The sequence below is a fragment of the Oncorhynchus masou genome, chromosome 27, assembly GCF_036934945.1.
Source record: "Oncorhynchus masou masou isolate Uvic2021 chromosome 27, UVic_Omas_1.1, whole genome shotgun sequence".
Lineage (NCBI taxonomy): Eukaryota > Metazoa > Chordata > Actinopteri > Salmoniformes > Salmonidae > Oncorhynchus > Oncorhynchus masou.
In genome coordinates, this window is record NC_088238.1 from 40,038,389 (window position 1) to 40,055,572 (window position 17,184).

The following is a 17,184-nucleotide window of genomic DNA, read 5'->3' on the forward strand; positions in this document are numbered from 1 at the left end:
TAAATAAAATAAAATAGGTTAACCTTTCCTTTAATGATGTTAAACACTCTTGAAACTCCTGTCGGTACTTGCAGTAGCCTACATGCCTATATAACAACACCCTGTAACCTATCCTATTTGTAGATAATTATTCAGGAACTTTCAAAAACAACATACAACAAACTATAACAAAACCAAAGTGGATGTATAATATCAAATTTGTCAATAGAGACAATGTAGGGGGATTAGTCTGGTGTTATTGTATAAATCATTCCTCCTTTCTTGTCCATGTGACAGTTTCGGGGTCATTACATATAATTATCCTTACACCTCTGCTTCTCTCTCTCAGGGCGTGTTGAGACGCATCATCCACCCTCAAAGCAGGTGTTGATGGGCGATACATGACGTTGATATCCGCCGAAGCCTACTGTTGATGATTCTAGACCGTAGCGGTAATCTACCGCACTGTTGTGCGCTCCCCGACTACTGTTGCCGCGTTTGCATTGGTGACAAATTAGCAGCACATTTATACATGACAATGCGCAGCGCGACGGGAGGGTAACGGTGAATAGAATAAGGAACGCGTTTAGCCAGTGTGGAGTGTCGAATCTAGCACGTCATTACTAATATGTTAACCCCGAGGGGGGGATAGTGAGAGGTTTTCGCACCTCGGATAATGCGCGATTCGGGCGATCAGGGGCAATTTGGTGATTTGTTGGGGATTAAAATAAATCAATATGGCTTTACCACACTGCGATAAGAGGCTGATAATCACGTATCAACAGGCCAGAAATATTTCTTTTTACCATGGATATCAAAACATTTATTATAGTACTTTATTAAAAGTGAGTCATTCTCACAAGTGTTTTGGGATATACAGCGCCTTCAGAAAGCATTGACATCCCTTGACTTTTTCCAGTTATTGTGTTACAGCCTGAATTCGTGTCACTGGCCTACACACAATACCCCATAATGTCAAATTGGAATGATGTTTTTCGAAATTTTTGACAAATGAATTAAAAATGAACATCTGAAATGTGTTGGGTCAATAAGTATTCTCTCCCTTTGTTATGGCAAGCTCAAATAACTTCGGGAGTAAAAATGTGCTTAACAAGTCACATAATAAGTTGCATGGACTCTGTGTGCAATAATAGTGTTTAACATGATTTTTGAATAACTACCTCATCTCTGTACCTCACACATACAATTATCTGTAAGGATCCTTCAGTCAAGCAGTGCATTTCAAACACAGATTCAATCACAAAGGCCAGGGAGGTTTTTCAATGCCTCATAAAGAAGGGCACCTATTGGTAGCTGGGTAATAAAGCAGACATTAAATATCCCTTTGAGCATGGTGAAGTTATTAATTGCACTTTGGATGGTGTATTAATACACCCAGTCACTACAAAGATACAGTTGTCCTTCCTAACTCAGTTGCCGGAGAGGAAGGAAACAGTTCAGGAATTTCACCATGATGCCAGTGGTGACATTAAAACAGTTACAGAGTTTAATGGCTGTGATAGGAGAAAACTGGAGATGGATCAACAACAATGTAGTTACTCCACAATACTAACCTAAATGACAGAGTGAAAAGAAGTAAGCCTATACATAATACAAATATTGCAAAACATGCATTCTGTTTGCAATAAGGCACTAAAGTCAAACTGCAAAAAATGTGGCAAAGAAATTAACTTTAAATCCTGAATACATAGCGTTATATATGAGACAAATTCAACACAACACATCACCTAGTACCACTCTTCATATTTTCAAGCATGGTGGTGGTTGCATCATGTTATGGGTATACTTGTCATCGGCAAGGACTAGGACATTTTTAAGGATACAAATAAACGGAATAGAGCTAAGCACCGGCAAAATCCTAGAGGAAAACGAGGTTCAGTCTGCCTGCCAACACACACTGGGAGACAAATTCACTTTTCAGCAGGACAATAATCTAAAACACAATATCAAATATACATTGGAGTTGCTTAACAAGATGACATTGAATATTCCTTGACCTAGTTACAGGTTTGACTTAAATCGGCTTGAAAATCAATGATAAAACTTGAAAATGGCTGTCTAGCAATTATCAAAAACCAACTTGGCAGAGCTAAGAGGAATTTTCAAAATAATAATGTGCAAATATTTTACAGTCCCAGTGTGTAAAGCTCCTAGAGACTTACCCAGAGGGGAAAAAAATATTGAATCTATTTTGAATTCAGGCTGTAACAACACAAGAAAATGTGGAATAAGTCAAGGGTTGTGAATAATTTCTTAAGGCACTATATGTAATTCTCGAAAGTTACATTTCTCTTTATGATTTATTTATATTAACCCCCTACAGTCATCAAATAATATTTCCCCCTGACACCCTTTACCAGAGTGGATGTCAGTCACTCAATGTGCATTTAAGAAGCGTAGCATGGCATCATAGACATTGAGTCCCACTCAGGGCAGGGTATATCTAAACCCTATCTGAGGTTTTATTATCAAATTAATTTGCGCCAAACCAAATAATGAGGATCAAATGCTATGGAAATCACACCCAATAACACTGGTTTGATGGAAAGGAGGGGAAATGAGAACGAACAGAAATTAAGTGGGATGAAATCAACTAAGAAATGGGGTTAAAAAAGAAAGAAAGATAGATTAGAGGGTCAGAGAAAGAAAACACGACAGAAAGAAAGGAGAGAATAAGAATGGAGGGAGAAAGTTGAAGGAGTGGAGGAGGAAAAGGAGAAAAAAAGGACAGAGGGGAGAGGGAGCTGGCTGAAGAAGAGAAGGGTGGTGTGTTTTTGGTGCTGATGGAGAAGGACATAGAGGGAGGAAAGGAGGGATGGAAAGGAGGGGGGTTGTTCCTCAGTCATCTCTGACAGGCCCATTGAATGGCCCTCTCTTCTCATGCTAATATTGCCTTCAGTCTCCCAGCCATCCGTCACAGCCCAGAAAGACCTTGGCAGGCCCTTTACGAACCTCCCACTTGCATAATCGAGCAGGGGGGAGAGGGAGGTGGCAGTTGGGGGTTGCAGACAGATAGACCCAGAGCAGTGAAAGTGGTTTGGGTTAATCATTGGGCCACCTACACTGTGACTGAGTGTATACGTATAATAACATACAGAAACATAACATGTGATGAGGTGTCAACCAAATGTAAATGTATAGGGGAGTTGGGAAGTGGAGCACTCAGACCTGTTTGTTTGGGAAGGGGAAAGAGGTGGAGTGAGTGAAGGGATGGAGGGAAATGGTGTGTGTGTCCTGGTGTGTTGAGGAATCTTGAATAAAGATGCCTTTGGGCTTGAGTAGCTGCTGCTATAATTTAGGTTACATAGGGACGTTGAGAGAGATGATGGTAGATTAACTAACCAACAGGCTTGCAAAATACCAACAATTAAAACGGCAAGATCATTTAAGGATGGCTGGTGAGTATCAACATGTCTCTGAATGGACCGAGTCATTCCCTCTCCAAAAGAAACACTCACAGACCCAGCAGCACATACATATGGCGTATTGGGTCTTACTGGTGTAGCTAGAGCTAGGCTACACATTCTGATGAACTTTTGCTAACTTGGACTTGTTCACATGTAACAAAACGACATCTTGTGGTCATCAAGCAAAACTACACCTCTAAACTCAAGACTTCATATATTGGACAGGCTGTGAAAAAATGACTGAGTCCGTAGCCAATATGTGTCCTTTCTCCTTTTTCTTAATGTATAATTGTCACATACACGGGATAGCTGCAGTGAAATGTGTTGTTTTACTAGGTCAGCCATAGTAGTACTGCACCCTTGGAGCAACTTAGCTACTGATATATCTCATTAAATCACTTAATCTGAAAAAAAACAACATCTTTGACTTTAAAGGTTTGATTTCTGAAAGTATTTTTACAATGCTTTTATTTCCCACAATACAAACTGGCCAACTGTGACTGGAAACGTAAGCCTAGAAAAAGTTAATGCCTAATGTCAATCTGTTACTATGTATTTTCACCAGACACACTTGCAACAAATCAACCTAACTCTTAAAGTGCCATGCACGTATCACAGGGAAATTACTTAGACGTGTTACACAGGGGGCCCAATTGCTTCAAGACAATAGGTCTAGTAATACCAAAGGTCCAGTACCATGCAGGTATCACAGAAATGTAGCAATAAAGTGAATGCTTTATGCTGTTTAGATCTGTTAATATGAAATCAAATCACTAGACTAGCAACTTGAAAAAGATCTACTTAAAGTTGCCATGTTTTAGTCAGCCTTGTTTGACCTTCCTCATAAGTATTTACTAAATTCAAAGTGTCATTTTGTAGTTAGCCTTGTCTGACCTTTCGGAACAGGATAGTACCACCAGAGTTAAGGCAAAATCGCAGTGGTCTATTCACAAGACAGAGATACCATTAGTTCAAAGTAGTTTTAAAGTTCGGTAATCCGACTAGGTTGTGTTGCCCCCTGGTGGCGAATTTAAACAGTACCAGTTTTTGTAACCCACCAAAAACTGCCATTCCCTTGAGCACGGAACTTTACCCCTATAAAATTGCTTATTCTGTGCCAGCCTGTCCAACCAAGTGTGTGTAAAGCAGGTTGCTTGGATAAAAGCACAAGACAAAATTTCCATCTCGCATACACTAATTACATACCTTTACTCTTTAGGAAGTCTCACTTTGATTAGGTGTACTTGTCCATAAATCACTCAACTGCCCCAATGTGAAGGTGGATATGAATGCACTTGAACCACAATGGCAATTTATGGTGGAAAATGTAAAAAGTACCTTTTTGTAACCGGTCACTCAAAAAGCCTAGCAATTAAATAGATTGACAATGAGGCCCTTGATCTACTTTGAGTAGGATTAACGAGTTGACATGCGTCCAGTACAAAGTCAGGAGTTGAGCATTAGCACTGGCTCACAAACTAGCTTCATACTGGACAGAAAAAAAATGGTTTCCACTAATTAATCTGGGAGAAGTTGATATAGGGTCTCAATATCCAAAGCAAATACTAAGGTTAACCTAAATGTCTGAAATTAGATATGAATGCACATTGTAACCCACCATCACCACTTTAAAGTAACTTTTCTGATAAATTAAGGCTGTTTGGTATATGACCTCAACGTGAGGAAGTGGATATGAATGCAACTTGAACCATGGTTAACTTGTTAAAAAGGAGAAACACCTTTTATTTAAGACCATTAAAATAAATACTATACAGAACCCAATGTAGAAAAGTTGATACATGGCCTCTGTCTCAAAAAAGGTTAATTTTCATAATCACATTTTAAAAATAGCACTGACAAATCAATAAATCCCCACATCCCTGACAACCCAACCAATGACAGCCCATATTTTTTTAGCTGTTAAAAAAAAAGAAACATTTTATAATATTAATCTCTATATACTCAATCATTTGTAGTTTGGTCCTTTACGTGTAAAGACCCCCCCAACAGTTTGGTGAGGTAGGTTACAAAAGTGACACCACCCTTTCAAATCTCTTGAAAAAAAAACAAAAAAACCTGTCCTTCGAAACTCCCACAGCAGGGTTCTTGTGACAGTTCGAAACAGGGTATGGATTGTAAATCCCCTCCATAACCTATTCTGCAGTGAGCAGTCAGTTCCCATGCAGCCCCACCAATAAGCAACAGGTTTCAAACAAAAAATAATGCTACCTCACAACTTGGGACTATACAGGATAAAGCAGAAATATAAACAAGAGAATAGCACAGCAGAGAGCTCAGACATCAAGAGGAAAACATTTCATACTCATTCATGATTGCATGTTTTTTTTCAGCTTTTTTCTATACATTTTTTTTTATTTGTTGAAGCCCCTTAAACGAACCTTTAAATACCCACTGAGAGAATAGGGTTGGATACCAATTTCAGTATACATGGTAATCTTTAGAATCTGTATTCTGGCAAATGGTAATGTAATAACACATCTCCAAGACCAAAAAGTCCATGGTATAGTTTTGTTGCACACTTACTGAAGAACTCAAAACACCCACTGACTGTAGATCAATGATACACTTTACAATCGTAAGAACGGTGCATCCAAAATGGCACCCTATTGCCTACTGTGCATTATAGGGTATGTATGGTGCAGAATCAAGACAGCCAGAATAAAAGCAAGTCGCACACCCCCCCGCCGACATACACAAATGCCACTAAATTGCACCATTGGGGATAGAGTGGATATATCATAACCATAACTTGGATAGTCAGGACAGGGTTGAGTTGGGAGGGGGCACAGAAGCCATTATAGTAATGAATGATGTGGCCTCTAACTATATGGGTTCTTCTTTAACAACCATTATCAATTCTAAACTTCAGTCTGAGTAGCGCGATTGCCCCCATCATGTCAGGGAGTTGAGCTTAAAAACAAACGAACGAACCCATCAAAACAGAACACATTTGACTTTGGAAAGACAATGGGAGGGATTAGGTAGGACTCAAATAAGCTTAACTGCAGACTAAAGGAATGGGCCATAAAGGCCGCCCCCACAGTTAAGAGAAATTGAGTTGGGTTAGAATACAAGGTCAAGGATCAGAATCATGGTGAAACAGGATCAGATTGCAGGGGAGGTATCTAGAAGGATCTAATTGTATCCCAGGTAAAGGTGGTAGGGACCAAGGAACCTCATTTAAAGGGGCAGGGGGACGTTTTTGTTCAGTGTTTGATGAAGTGGGAGGTTGGGACGGAGATGGGGGACCTGGGGCTGAACGAAATCCTCTAGAATGTAGAAACTAGATGAGGTCAGCCACGTTCATTGGCATCTCCTCGACGGTGGTGTTGTAGAACGTCTCGATGTCCCGCAGCGTACGCTTGTCCTCCTCAGTCACCATGTTGATGGCAACGCCCTTACGGCCGAAACGTCCACCTCGGCCAATCCTGACAGAGGAAGCAGAGGTTAGGTTGGACATTAGGTTCCATCTAAGGTGACATGTAGTTCAAATGCAACTGTGGTAGGTCGATAGGACCCTTCATTGAATGTTAAGTGCTTTGCACCACTGGAAAAGAGCTATAGGTTCAACACCCCCCCCCCCCAAATTCGTTACTTAAATCTTGTGAAGCCATTGAATGAAACCCGACGGAACACCGAAAGGATTAGCAATTTCAACCAACTAGTATCAAACTACATAACGCTGTATTCAGCCAGTGTGGAATCTGATCATGAGTTCCAGAGCCCTGAGGTTAAGAACACACCAGCCAACAGAACGCTGACAGGCGGAACTAGAACACTCAGGGGGTTCCAGAGTCAGTTGACACGCATGGATTTCATCATTATACAGCCATAGTTCAGCATGTCAAACACATGGCTGACCTGGTATCAATGACATTTGCTTTTATATCAACCACGTGAAGTCAGACATATTTCCACAAAGGATAATAAAGTCTAACTCTTTATGCTGGGAGTCATAGTATTAGTCTCACCTGTGGATGTAGTTCTCCCGGTTGGTGGGCAGGTCATAGTTGATGACCAATGACACCTGCTGGACATCAATACCTCTGGCCTGGGGGACAAGGAGAGAGATGGGGGACAGTCAGTCCCAGGTTAAAAGGTGACTAAAGACAGGCTGATGTCATTTGGGACACAGGTCACAGTACAAAAAGGCCCAGGTGGCCAATGACAGAACAGTCAATAATACTGATGTACAAAGGTTGAAAATCAAGCGCTGTAAAATACTAATTTATAGACATTGAAGAAATGGAGGATCATGCCAACTAATTAAACTGTTGAGCAATACCATCTAGACTAGAGGGATAGGTAGCACTGGAAACATTTATTGTGCAATACTTGCTATTTTGAGTCAGTCAATAGCAAGGAAAGAAAGTTACATTAGCACAAGGTTGTAAACTGCTAATAAGTTGTGAGCAGGGACTGTGAGCCCAGTCACTGTGGAGAGCAGATTCTAGATTGTCTACCAGAGACCTTCATTCCAGACACAGCACACAAGCTGGGAGGAGAGTTATCACTGGACTTAAATTAACAGGAAGTGGGTGGTGAACCATTAGTGAGACACCATTGCATGGAACAGGGAAACTTGAGCTCGACGTCATTGCAGGAAGTGACTTACCAGCAGGTCAGTGGTGATAAGAACTCTACTGGAGCCTGAGCGGAACTCCCTCATGATCAGGTCTCTCTCCTTCTGGTCCATGTCTCCATGCTAGAAGAGGACATAATATACACATCTTATTAGGCATAGGTTATGTGGATGTAGCTAAATGCTTGTGTTCCTAGCTCATACAGCATAGTTATATCTAACAAATATAAAAGTAAAGTGGAGTTTAGGGTGAATGGTAAGCTATTACTATGTTTCGCTGAAAGACTTCAGGTAGATACAAGTGATATGAATCCACAAACCACACCAATTATGGCTATGAGATTCTAGACTTCGACATTGAAGAAAATATTACTCCATGATTACAGGAGTTGGACTTGAGGTAACGTCAAACAACCACACAACATGCAAATACTGTGCCCATAGCATGAACCAGCCTATTCCTCACTGAACAGAGTTGACTGGGATGAATATGGACTCATTCTCTCTTCCCCTGGCAGATATAAGACTCAGTGCCATTAGAGGACACTGCCTTGCCCAGTTGACAGGGGAGATGTGGGCAGAGCATAGATGTACAAAAAGGAGTTATGCAATTTCTATGAGACAGCCTCACATTGACATAGCTATGTTATTTAAAATCAGAACAGAGTTGTTAGGACAATATTCTTAGAATTTTGACACTGAACAAGACACGAAGCCCTAGGGAGTCTAAAATGACTCATGACAGCATCATGCAGTCAACTTGATTACACTTTAATCTCACCCTTTATTTCACTAGGCAAGTCAGTTAAGACATTTTTATTTAAATATTATTTACAATGACCTACCAAGCGCATTAGTTCAGTTACAGGGATGATTAAAAATAAAAGCCAAAATACCACCAGGTCTAGAAAGAACATACAGACCGACAAGATGAATCTCAAACCAAGGCTGTAGCCCAAGTTCACGTCAAGAGAAGTGTTTATACATGCAATGATCCAACTTCTTTAAAGCCTAATTAATTAGCCTCTTACCCAGAGCAGTTTAAAAATCTGTTAGAGATAGGGGCAGTATTTCCCCTTTGGATGAATTGCGTGCCCATAGTGAACTGCATCAAAATCTGTCCTAAATTGCTAATATATGCATATTATAATTAATTTTGGATAGAAAACTGAAGTTTCTAAAACCGTTTGAATTATGTCTGTGAGTATAACAGAACTCACAGGGCAGGCAATCTTGCAAACTAGTTTTGAAATCCTGAAAGTTGGGGCAACTTTGACGTTGTCGCCCCTTCCCTTCCCAACAAGTTATGGATCTGGAAACACTTCCTGTCTTCCACTAGATGTCCTCATTCAGTAGAAAGGAGCATTTTCTTTAACTTTGACCTAATGGGAAGGAAAGTACCAAAGTGTCGCAAAAGATTTAAGTGCTTGAAGGCGCGTATGCATTGGAGTGCTTTGTCTGTTCCAATCAGCCCCAGATGAACATGGATGGCCCGGTTGGAATGCTATTCAATTTGTATGATTTTAACATCCTGAAGATTGAAACTGGTCAAACTAAGTGCAGAATCAACGACCGGTAATATGTAATTTGGAAGTTGATGCAAAATTATCCTGGACCAGACGTCATTTTGTGGGCATTTGAGCTGAAAGTGGTAGCAAATGCTGCTATATGGACACCAGAATTGAACATGAAACAAAACGATTTGTTGTTGAACTAGGACTCCTTACACTACATTCTGATCAAAGGTAAGGGAATATTGTTGTAATTTTGTATTTGTTGATGCCAACATAGCGGAGAAATATTGTTACGGCCAAGCGCCGTCTCAGATTATAACAATGTTAGGCTTTTTACTTAAACGTTAAAAAAAAGAGACACTGGTTCTTAATGCAACCACTGCACCTTTAATTATATGTAGAACATGTATCTTTAGTCAAAGTTTATGATTAGTGATTCTGTTCTGGCGTAGCTTTCTATAATTCCTCCGGACATTTGAGAATTTTCTGAACATGGCGTCAACGTAAACCGAGATTTATGGATATAAATGCATATTATCGAACAAAACAAATGTGCTGTGTAAAATGACATGACTGTCACCTGATGAAGATTTTTAAGAGGTTATTGAATGATTTTTTTTTATCCTGCTTTGGCCATTTAATCTTTTGTGGTAAAAAATGGCTACGTTTTTTTCTTTGTTTTGGTTGTGGTCTAACAAATATATGCTGTGTTTTCGCCGTAAAACATTTAAAAAATCTGACACGCTGGGTAGATGAACAAGGTGTTTGTTTCATTTGAGACATTGGACTTGTTAATGTGTGGAAGTTAAATATTTAGGAATATTCTTGCATTCACGGCACCACCGTTTCAGCTGAAGGGGGGGGGGGGTAGTTCCCGTAGGAGAACCCGTAGGTTTAACAAGTTTTAAGGCCACAAACATGGAAGTTTACCATCTCTTACCAGAGCAGAGACCGTGAAGTCCCTGGCATGCATCTTCTCAGTGAGCCAGTCCACCTTCCTCCTGGTGTTTATGAAGATCACAGCCTGGGTAATGGTCAGGGTTTCATAAAGGTCACACAGGGTGTCCAGCTTCCACTCCTAACAGGTGAGACAGGAACAGTTCAGGGGGATGACAAAGCAATGGAATATAGCATTGTTGCACAAGTAAGGCAAACCCATATTCATGCACAATATGGAGTTAGGAAGATGTGCTGGGTCATTATGAGTGAACCCTCTCCAAAGTTCTCACTTTCAATTTACACATCTCAACTTTCTTTTACCTTAGTCTGCAAGCCAACTCAACTTAGCCTTTAATCACTACAAGTCTCATGAGAAGTTATAAATCATCAAAACTAATGCCCAAGAGCCAATAACCATTGTAGGGGATTTGTCCAATAGAGGGGTGTGTTTTCAGGGCGACAGTCAGATCATGCCCCCAGAGCCCCAGTAACAACCAGCTGACAGAAGGCCAACCCAGGCCACAGCGAAGTCTGGGATCAGTTGACAAGCACAAGTTTAATAAAACAGTCTTTACCTTACTGGCAAGATAAGTCTTAATGTTGATTGTGGGGGTTTACACCATGCCTATGGTTCTGTGATGAGCTAAGATGACATGCTACTTGGTGGGGCTTTTGTACCCTTGGTTCAGTAAAAGTAACCGAAAGGTTACAAGACAGAATCCCAGAGCCGACAAGGTAAAAATGTGTCCTACTCCTGAACGCAGTTAACCCATTGTTACTAGGCCGTCATTGAAAATAAATATTTGTTATCAACTGACTTGCCTAGTTAAATAGAAGGCAAAAAAAAAAGGGAGTTCACTTCAATTAAGTTAAACCAAATGTTCACATACCATCTGTCAGAAGATGCGGTTACCATGTAAACACAATCATTAAAATGAGACGCAAATGACTGTAGGTACAGTCAAACCAAGCCTTACTCTAAACTTGCCTAAGGTCTACATCTAAAATCCCACCTTCAACTGATCCTAGATCTGTGCCTAAGGGCAACCCTCACCTCTTTCTCAACGTTGATGTAGAACTGGCGGATACCCTCCAGGGTGAGCTCCTCCTTCTTGACTAGGATGCGAATGGGTTCACGCATGAACTTCTTGGTGACCTCAAGCACATCCTGGGGCATGGTAGCAGACAGCAGCACCACCTGGAGGGGTTAGAGGTTAAAGGCCATTAGTTAGAATTAACGACAGATGTTATATTATTTACATCCACTAGCTATTACCTGGTAGCACCCAATTCCCCAAATTGAGCACTCACTTTAGTCACTAGAGGGAATAGGGTGCCATTTTAGACAGCAATGGTCAACCACATGGAGGTTAGGCATGAAGTCAATCAACATTACCACAAACAGTCTACAACAGTTCAACCTCAGGGAAGAGGCAATGCCAACCTCAATCACATGAGTGACAGTTATGGGTGAGTGTGGTGACTTGTTGTAAACTGACAGCTGTGAAGCAAGTGAATAAGTTGTAAACTGCTATTAAGTCGTGAGGAGGGACAGAGAGCCCAGTCACTGTGGAGAGCAGATTCTAGATTCTCTACCAAAGACCTTCATTCCAGACACAGCACACAAGCTGGGAGGAGAGTTATCTCTGGACCCCCATACTATAAGGCGTGGGACAGTTTCAGTGTAACGCCACTGCATCAAGTTCATAGTTCCCTTAAGCAATTAACCATGACAAATGTTTCTAGTAATGGCAACGACAGACACATCTGTCAAAGTCTCAAGCTAAAGTCAGTACTACTCAGATTGATGTACCTGCGTGCTGGTGGGGAGCTTCTGGAAGATCTCGTAGATCTGGTCCTTGAACCCTCGACTCAACATCTCATCTGCCTCGTCCAGCACAAACATCTTGATGTTCTTGGAGGCTGGATGTAGGGAAGGCGTAGCGATGCAATAACTAATTAAACATGCATATACAAATAATTTAATTCCATCTTTACTGGTAATATCACCACTAGCAATTTTAGACAGATGAAATCCCAAATCGATATTTTCCTACTACTTCACAACAGAAAGTGCCGAGTCATTGAGTGCTGTATTCAGCCAGTGTGGAATCTGATCACGAGTTCCAGAGCCCTGGGGTTTAGAACACGCCAGCCAACAGAACGCTGACAGGCGGAACTAGAACACTCAGGGGGTTCCAGAGTCAGTTGACACGCATGGATTTCATCACTATACAGCTCTATAACCACACCCGGTCACTCAAATGTATAAAACACCTATTCAAACTGTACAAGCTACATCTGAAAATTGAGCACACGCAAAATAAAATATTGTAAAGTCTCACTCCAAGTGTAACTTCAACCATTGATTGTCAATTAAACGTTTGGTCAACCACTAGCCAAGCACATACCCAGGTATTTGCGGTTCAACATGTCGAACACGCGGCCAGGGGTCCCCACCACTATGTGAGGGGCCTCAGCCTGGAGCTTGGTAACCTCGTTACGGACATTGGTCCCTCCTATACAGGCATGGCAGGAGGCTCCCATGTAGTCACCCAGGGCCAGGATCACCTTCTGGATCTATTGAGGAAGGAGAGAAAAAAGGAAGTATTAGATAAAGGGGTATCGTTTTGAGTTCTGATCGGTGTTTGTGTCAGAGGTGCAACTAGAATAACCGAGTTGGTATTGGTTTGAAAGAATGTCAGTGACAAGGTTATTTAATTCCCAAATCATCTGGCATCGGAGTATTGTGAAGCCCATTACAGGGAAAAATCTTCCGCCTGGTTGACTTGTACATGTCAGGGCCGGCCAGTACATTTCTGTTATACGCTATACAAACTGTTATAATGTAGAGGTTTCACAGATCTGTGCCCATAGCATGAACCAGCCTATTCCTCACTGAACAGAGTTGACTGGGATGAATATGGACTCATTCTTTCTTCCCCTGGCAGATATAAGACTCAGTGCCACTAGAGAACACCGCCTTGCCCAGTTGACAGGGAACATTAGGTTACCACACACAGGAGGCACAGAGTTAAGAATAGTGTGACATTACTTATGGTGTAATCTAGTTACATTTCTGTCAAGTAACGTGCCCATTCTCCCCCAGGACAAACATACCTGCTGAGCCAGCTCTCTGGTGGGGGCCAGGACCAGGGCTTGGGTGCCCTTCAGCTCCATGTCAATCTGCTGCAGAATGGAAATGGCGAAGGTGGCAGTCTTCCCAGTACCAGACTGAGCCTGTGCAATCACATCATAACCTGGGAACAGGCAGGATGGGAGATTATCAATGTCAGCCCATATATATATATATATATACACACACACACAACCCCACCGGTTTGCATTTACTATACCATTAACGCCACAGCTATTTTGCGATGACTTGGAACACATGCTTTTTACTAGCACGTCAGCTAACAAGCATACACATTTAAGTATAACGAACCACCCACTACCAGTTTGAGTTAAATTCTCTGTAAATTAATGTAAAAATTCACTACATTTGACTGGCAGTTACATCTGTGCCCATAGCATGAACCAGCCTATTCCCCACTGAACAGAGTTGACTGGGATGAATATGGTCTCATTCGCTCTTCCCCTGGCAGATATAAGACTCAGTGCCATTAGAGGACACCGCCTTGCCCAGTTGACAGGGGGCTTTAAGTAAAGCAGAAGTAGTGACTTGAGTTCCCTTGGCTTAAGTGAATGTTAGAGGTCTTTAAGGTGACAAGTTCATGCTTTCTTAAGAGTTGAACTACCTCATAATAACATAACATTTAGACCCAACCATCTGAAGTGTGAGTGTGGTTGAATACTCACCCTTGATACAAGGGAGGATAGCCCTCTGCTGGATAGCAGAGGGTTTTTCAAAACCATAGGCATAGATTCCTCTGAGCAGCTTCTCGCCCAAGTTCATCTCATCAAAACTGTCCACGATCTCATTCCAGTTGCTCTGTAGAAAGTAGAATATAAACATGACCATACACTTATCCAGTGCGACTTGACAACCTACTGTTTTAGCATCGAATTAAGCTGATAAAACACATCAAGTTGGAAATGGCGCTCTCGAGTCGCTTTTCTTTTTCATCCAATTTAGCAGCTGTAACAATGAAGCATTACTCACCTCAATGATCCCATCTGGCTCCATGCCCTCAGGGCCATTATCTCTGGGAGGTCTGAAAAATATATATATATATATTTTTTTAAATATGACATTAGCAAATTCCACAAGGGACAACAGCAAACAACCCTACACATTTTAAAATGTAAAGCTTAAAGCTGCCTTGAAGCGTGAAGACAAATATCTTTACTTATAGGCTACACTGGACAGGCGATACTGTTCATGTGAGAAGTTGTTTCTGGTGGAGACGTAATTTTACTAGAAAAGGATTACAATAAAGTCAGTAAACCGTTTCGTAAGTATTGCTGAACAGACGAATTGCACAATGGAGATTGTGTAGAGTGAAACACGTAGTGGGCGGGAGGCATTTCCCGGAAAAACGCCCATGGTCGGTCGAAAGGCGGCCATTTCTTTTTCAGATATTTCAAGATGGTCGTTTACCCAGGCCCGAATTCCAGTGACGGCTAGCAGCATGCGTAAACGACGATTGAACGTGTAAAATAGTTGTTTAAATTAATTAGATGTTCAAAAACGGTCTTAACGTAATATTACAATTGAAAGTAATCTTTGAAAATAATTCTGGTTTACATGCGCTGGTAATCTACATGTTAAGCATTGGCCTGCTAGATAGCAAACTAGGCCCAATGTCGATCACTCCGAGTGATTTGGCAACCAGATCAATATTTAGTCAACAAATCGCGAACATTTTTTAAACACAATACCTACCCACTTGGGATGTGATAAATACGTCAAACAAAACTAGCAATAGCAGGACAATAAGGCCTGCCATTGTCACGCCGGTAACTACGACCATGTGCGTGACATTTCCACTCCCCGCCCTTTGCTCGAGCCATCCTGATGGACCTGTCCAAGATCTTTCGATTAATAAATATATCGACGTATTTTCAAAAGTGAGGCTCACTAAAGTCACTTTACAAACACAGAAAAGCCACAACAGGTACGCCTATTCCGGAAAGGCCTAGGCTAAACCAGGCTCAAATCAAGTTCGTCACTCACGTGCTTGCCGAGAAGCCGGCACCGCAGCATATCTTACTGAAAATTGGCTAACGTTCCGGCAGCGGTTTTCCAAACATAAATAAAAGCTTAATTCGTACGCTTTCACAACAGAAATTAAAAAGCTGTCGATCGATGTTGGTTATATATTACGAGTAACTCGTTACCTAAAAGGCCGAGTTGACGGACCTTAACACATAAGTTACGTTAACTACATATAACGTTAGCATACAGGCTAGCCAGATATCTAACAAGTCAAATAGGTTCAACATTAACGCTTTAAACGTCGTATACATTTTCAAATAGTATGCGTTACGATAATACATATTTTTTCTTTGAAATTACAATTTGATGAATTTTACGCAATACGGTTCCAAAAATGTGCGTTATTACTGTACCTGTCTTCATATTCCGCCGACATTATCACAAAGGAAGAGAATGTGGCAGAAACCTTATATATACGTCTACGTGTTGAGCAAACTAGCGATTTCATTGCAGCAGTGCCCTATCAATCAACTCTGACTCCACCCGTTTTGATATATCATTGGCTAACTCATACGTCATTTTAAAGTGATTGGCAGCTTAATCGCGTTTATTTACACTAAAGTAGGCGGGATATAATACATAACCCTCCCGTCGCATGTAACTATTGGGCAGAAGCACGCTTGAAGTCAGTTTTCATTGGGTATTTCCTTTGCAACGTTGAACGCGCTCGAACACTGATCTTAGATCAGCGTTTCCGATCATGTTAAAACCTTCAACTTTCTAGAATGAGATTTCTGAAACCGATGCAGGAACAGTTAATTTAGGACCACATATCACCAGAGCCATCCCCTGCAAGTCTATACGTCACTCCATTGGGCTCTTGATTGGCGCAGCGGTCAAGGCACTGCATCTCAGTGGAAGAGGCATTACTACAGTCCCTGGTTAGAATCCAGGCTGTGTCCCATAGGGCAGGGCACAATTGGCCCAGCTTCATCTGGGTTTGGCTGCGGTAGGCCATTATTGTAAATAAGAATTTGTTCTTAACAGTCATACCTAGTTAGATAAACATATTAAAAATAGAAATTTCGCAAATTACAGTAATAATTAGATGACATGTCTCCTGCTGTGTTGCAATGAACACGTTGTACTTGAACCCTGAACGTTTTTGGAAGAACATGAGTAATTTACAGCATCACCACCTACCTAGACTACCCTCTATTTTTAGTAATGGAGATAAAACTTATCTTAATGACTAACATTGCCTGCTTTGGTAACTCACGCCATAAAACAGATGCGACGGACAACCTCCACTCTACCGTACCCTCTAATATTGGTTCAAAAAGAAAACCACACTGTGTTAGAATTATAATGACTGGAACTATAGATGTCAGTATGAGCAATCTACCTTCCACATCCATGTGTAACTACTAGAAGCTAGCACTTGGCCACTAAAAGCTTTTGCTGCTATTACATTGCTCCAGCAAAATCTTGAAATATATTTAGTGTCATTTAGGTATGCATGAATAGCTTTGTCTTTTTAGATAGGATCACCCAGACAAACAAACCCGCACACAACCCAGAACATCTAGATGCCACACC

At 41.2% G+C, this 17,184-nt stretch overlaps 1 protein-coding gene and 2 non-coding genes across 3 annotated transcripts; all 3 read right to left on the reverse strand.

Annotated features, from left to right (window-relative positions):
- Nucleotides 1–5,121: 5,121 nt before the first annotated feature.
- Nucleotides 5,122–16,067, reverse strand: LOC135516133 (eukaryotic initiation factor 4A-I). The gene is made up of 11 exons (XM_064940196.1): nucleotides 15,999–16,067; nucleotides 14,590–14,641; nucleotides 14,286–14,418; nucleotides 13,584–13,723; nucleotides 12,875–13,043; nucleotides 12,277–12,386; nucleotides 11,518–11,661; nucleotides 10,465–10,602; nucleotides 8,044–8,133; nucleotides 7,400–7,479; nucleotides 5,122–6,856 (listed from the first exon to the last, which is right to left on the reverse strand). Exons 1-11 carry the CDS (start codon nucleotides 16,019–16,021, stop codon nucleotides 6,712–6,714), a joined length of 1,224 nt encoding a protein of 407 aa, XP_064796268.1. The 5' UTR covers nucleotides 16,022–16,067; the 3' UTR covers nucleotides 5,122–6,711.
- LOC135516625 (small nucleolar RNA SNORD10) lies at nucleotides 7,113–7,255 on the reverse strand. The gene has a single exon (XR_010451971.1). It is a non-coding gene; the product is annotated as a small nucleolar RNA SNORD10 (small nucleolar RNA).
- Nucleotides 12,557–12,699, reverse strand: LOC135516626 (small nucleolar RNA SNORD10). Its single transcript, XR_010451972.1, has one exon. It is a non-coding gene; the product is annotated as a small nucleolar RNA SNORD10 (small nucleolar RNA).
- Nucleotides 16,068–17,184: the final 1,117 nt, after the last annotated feature.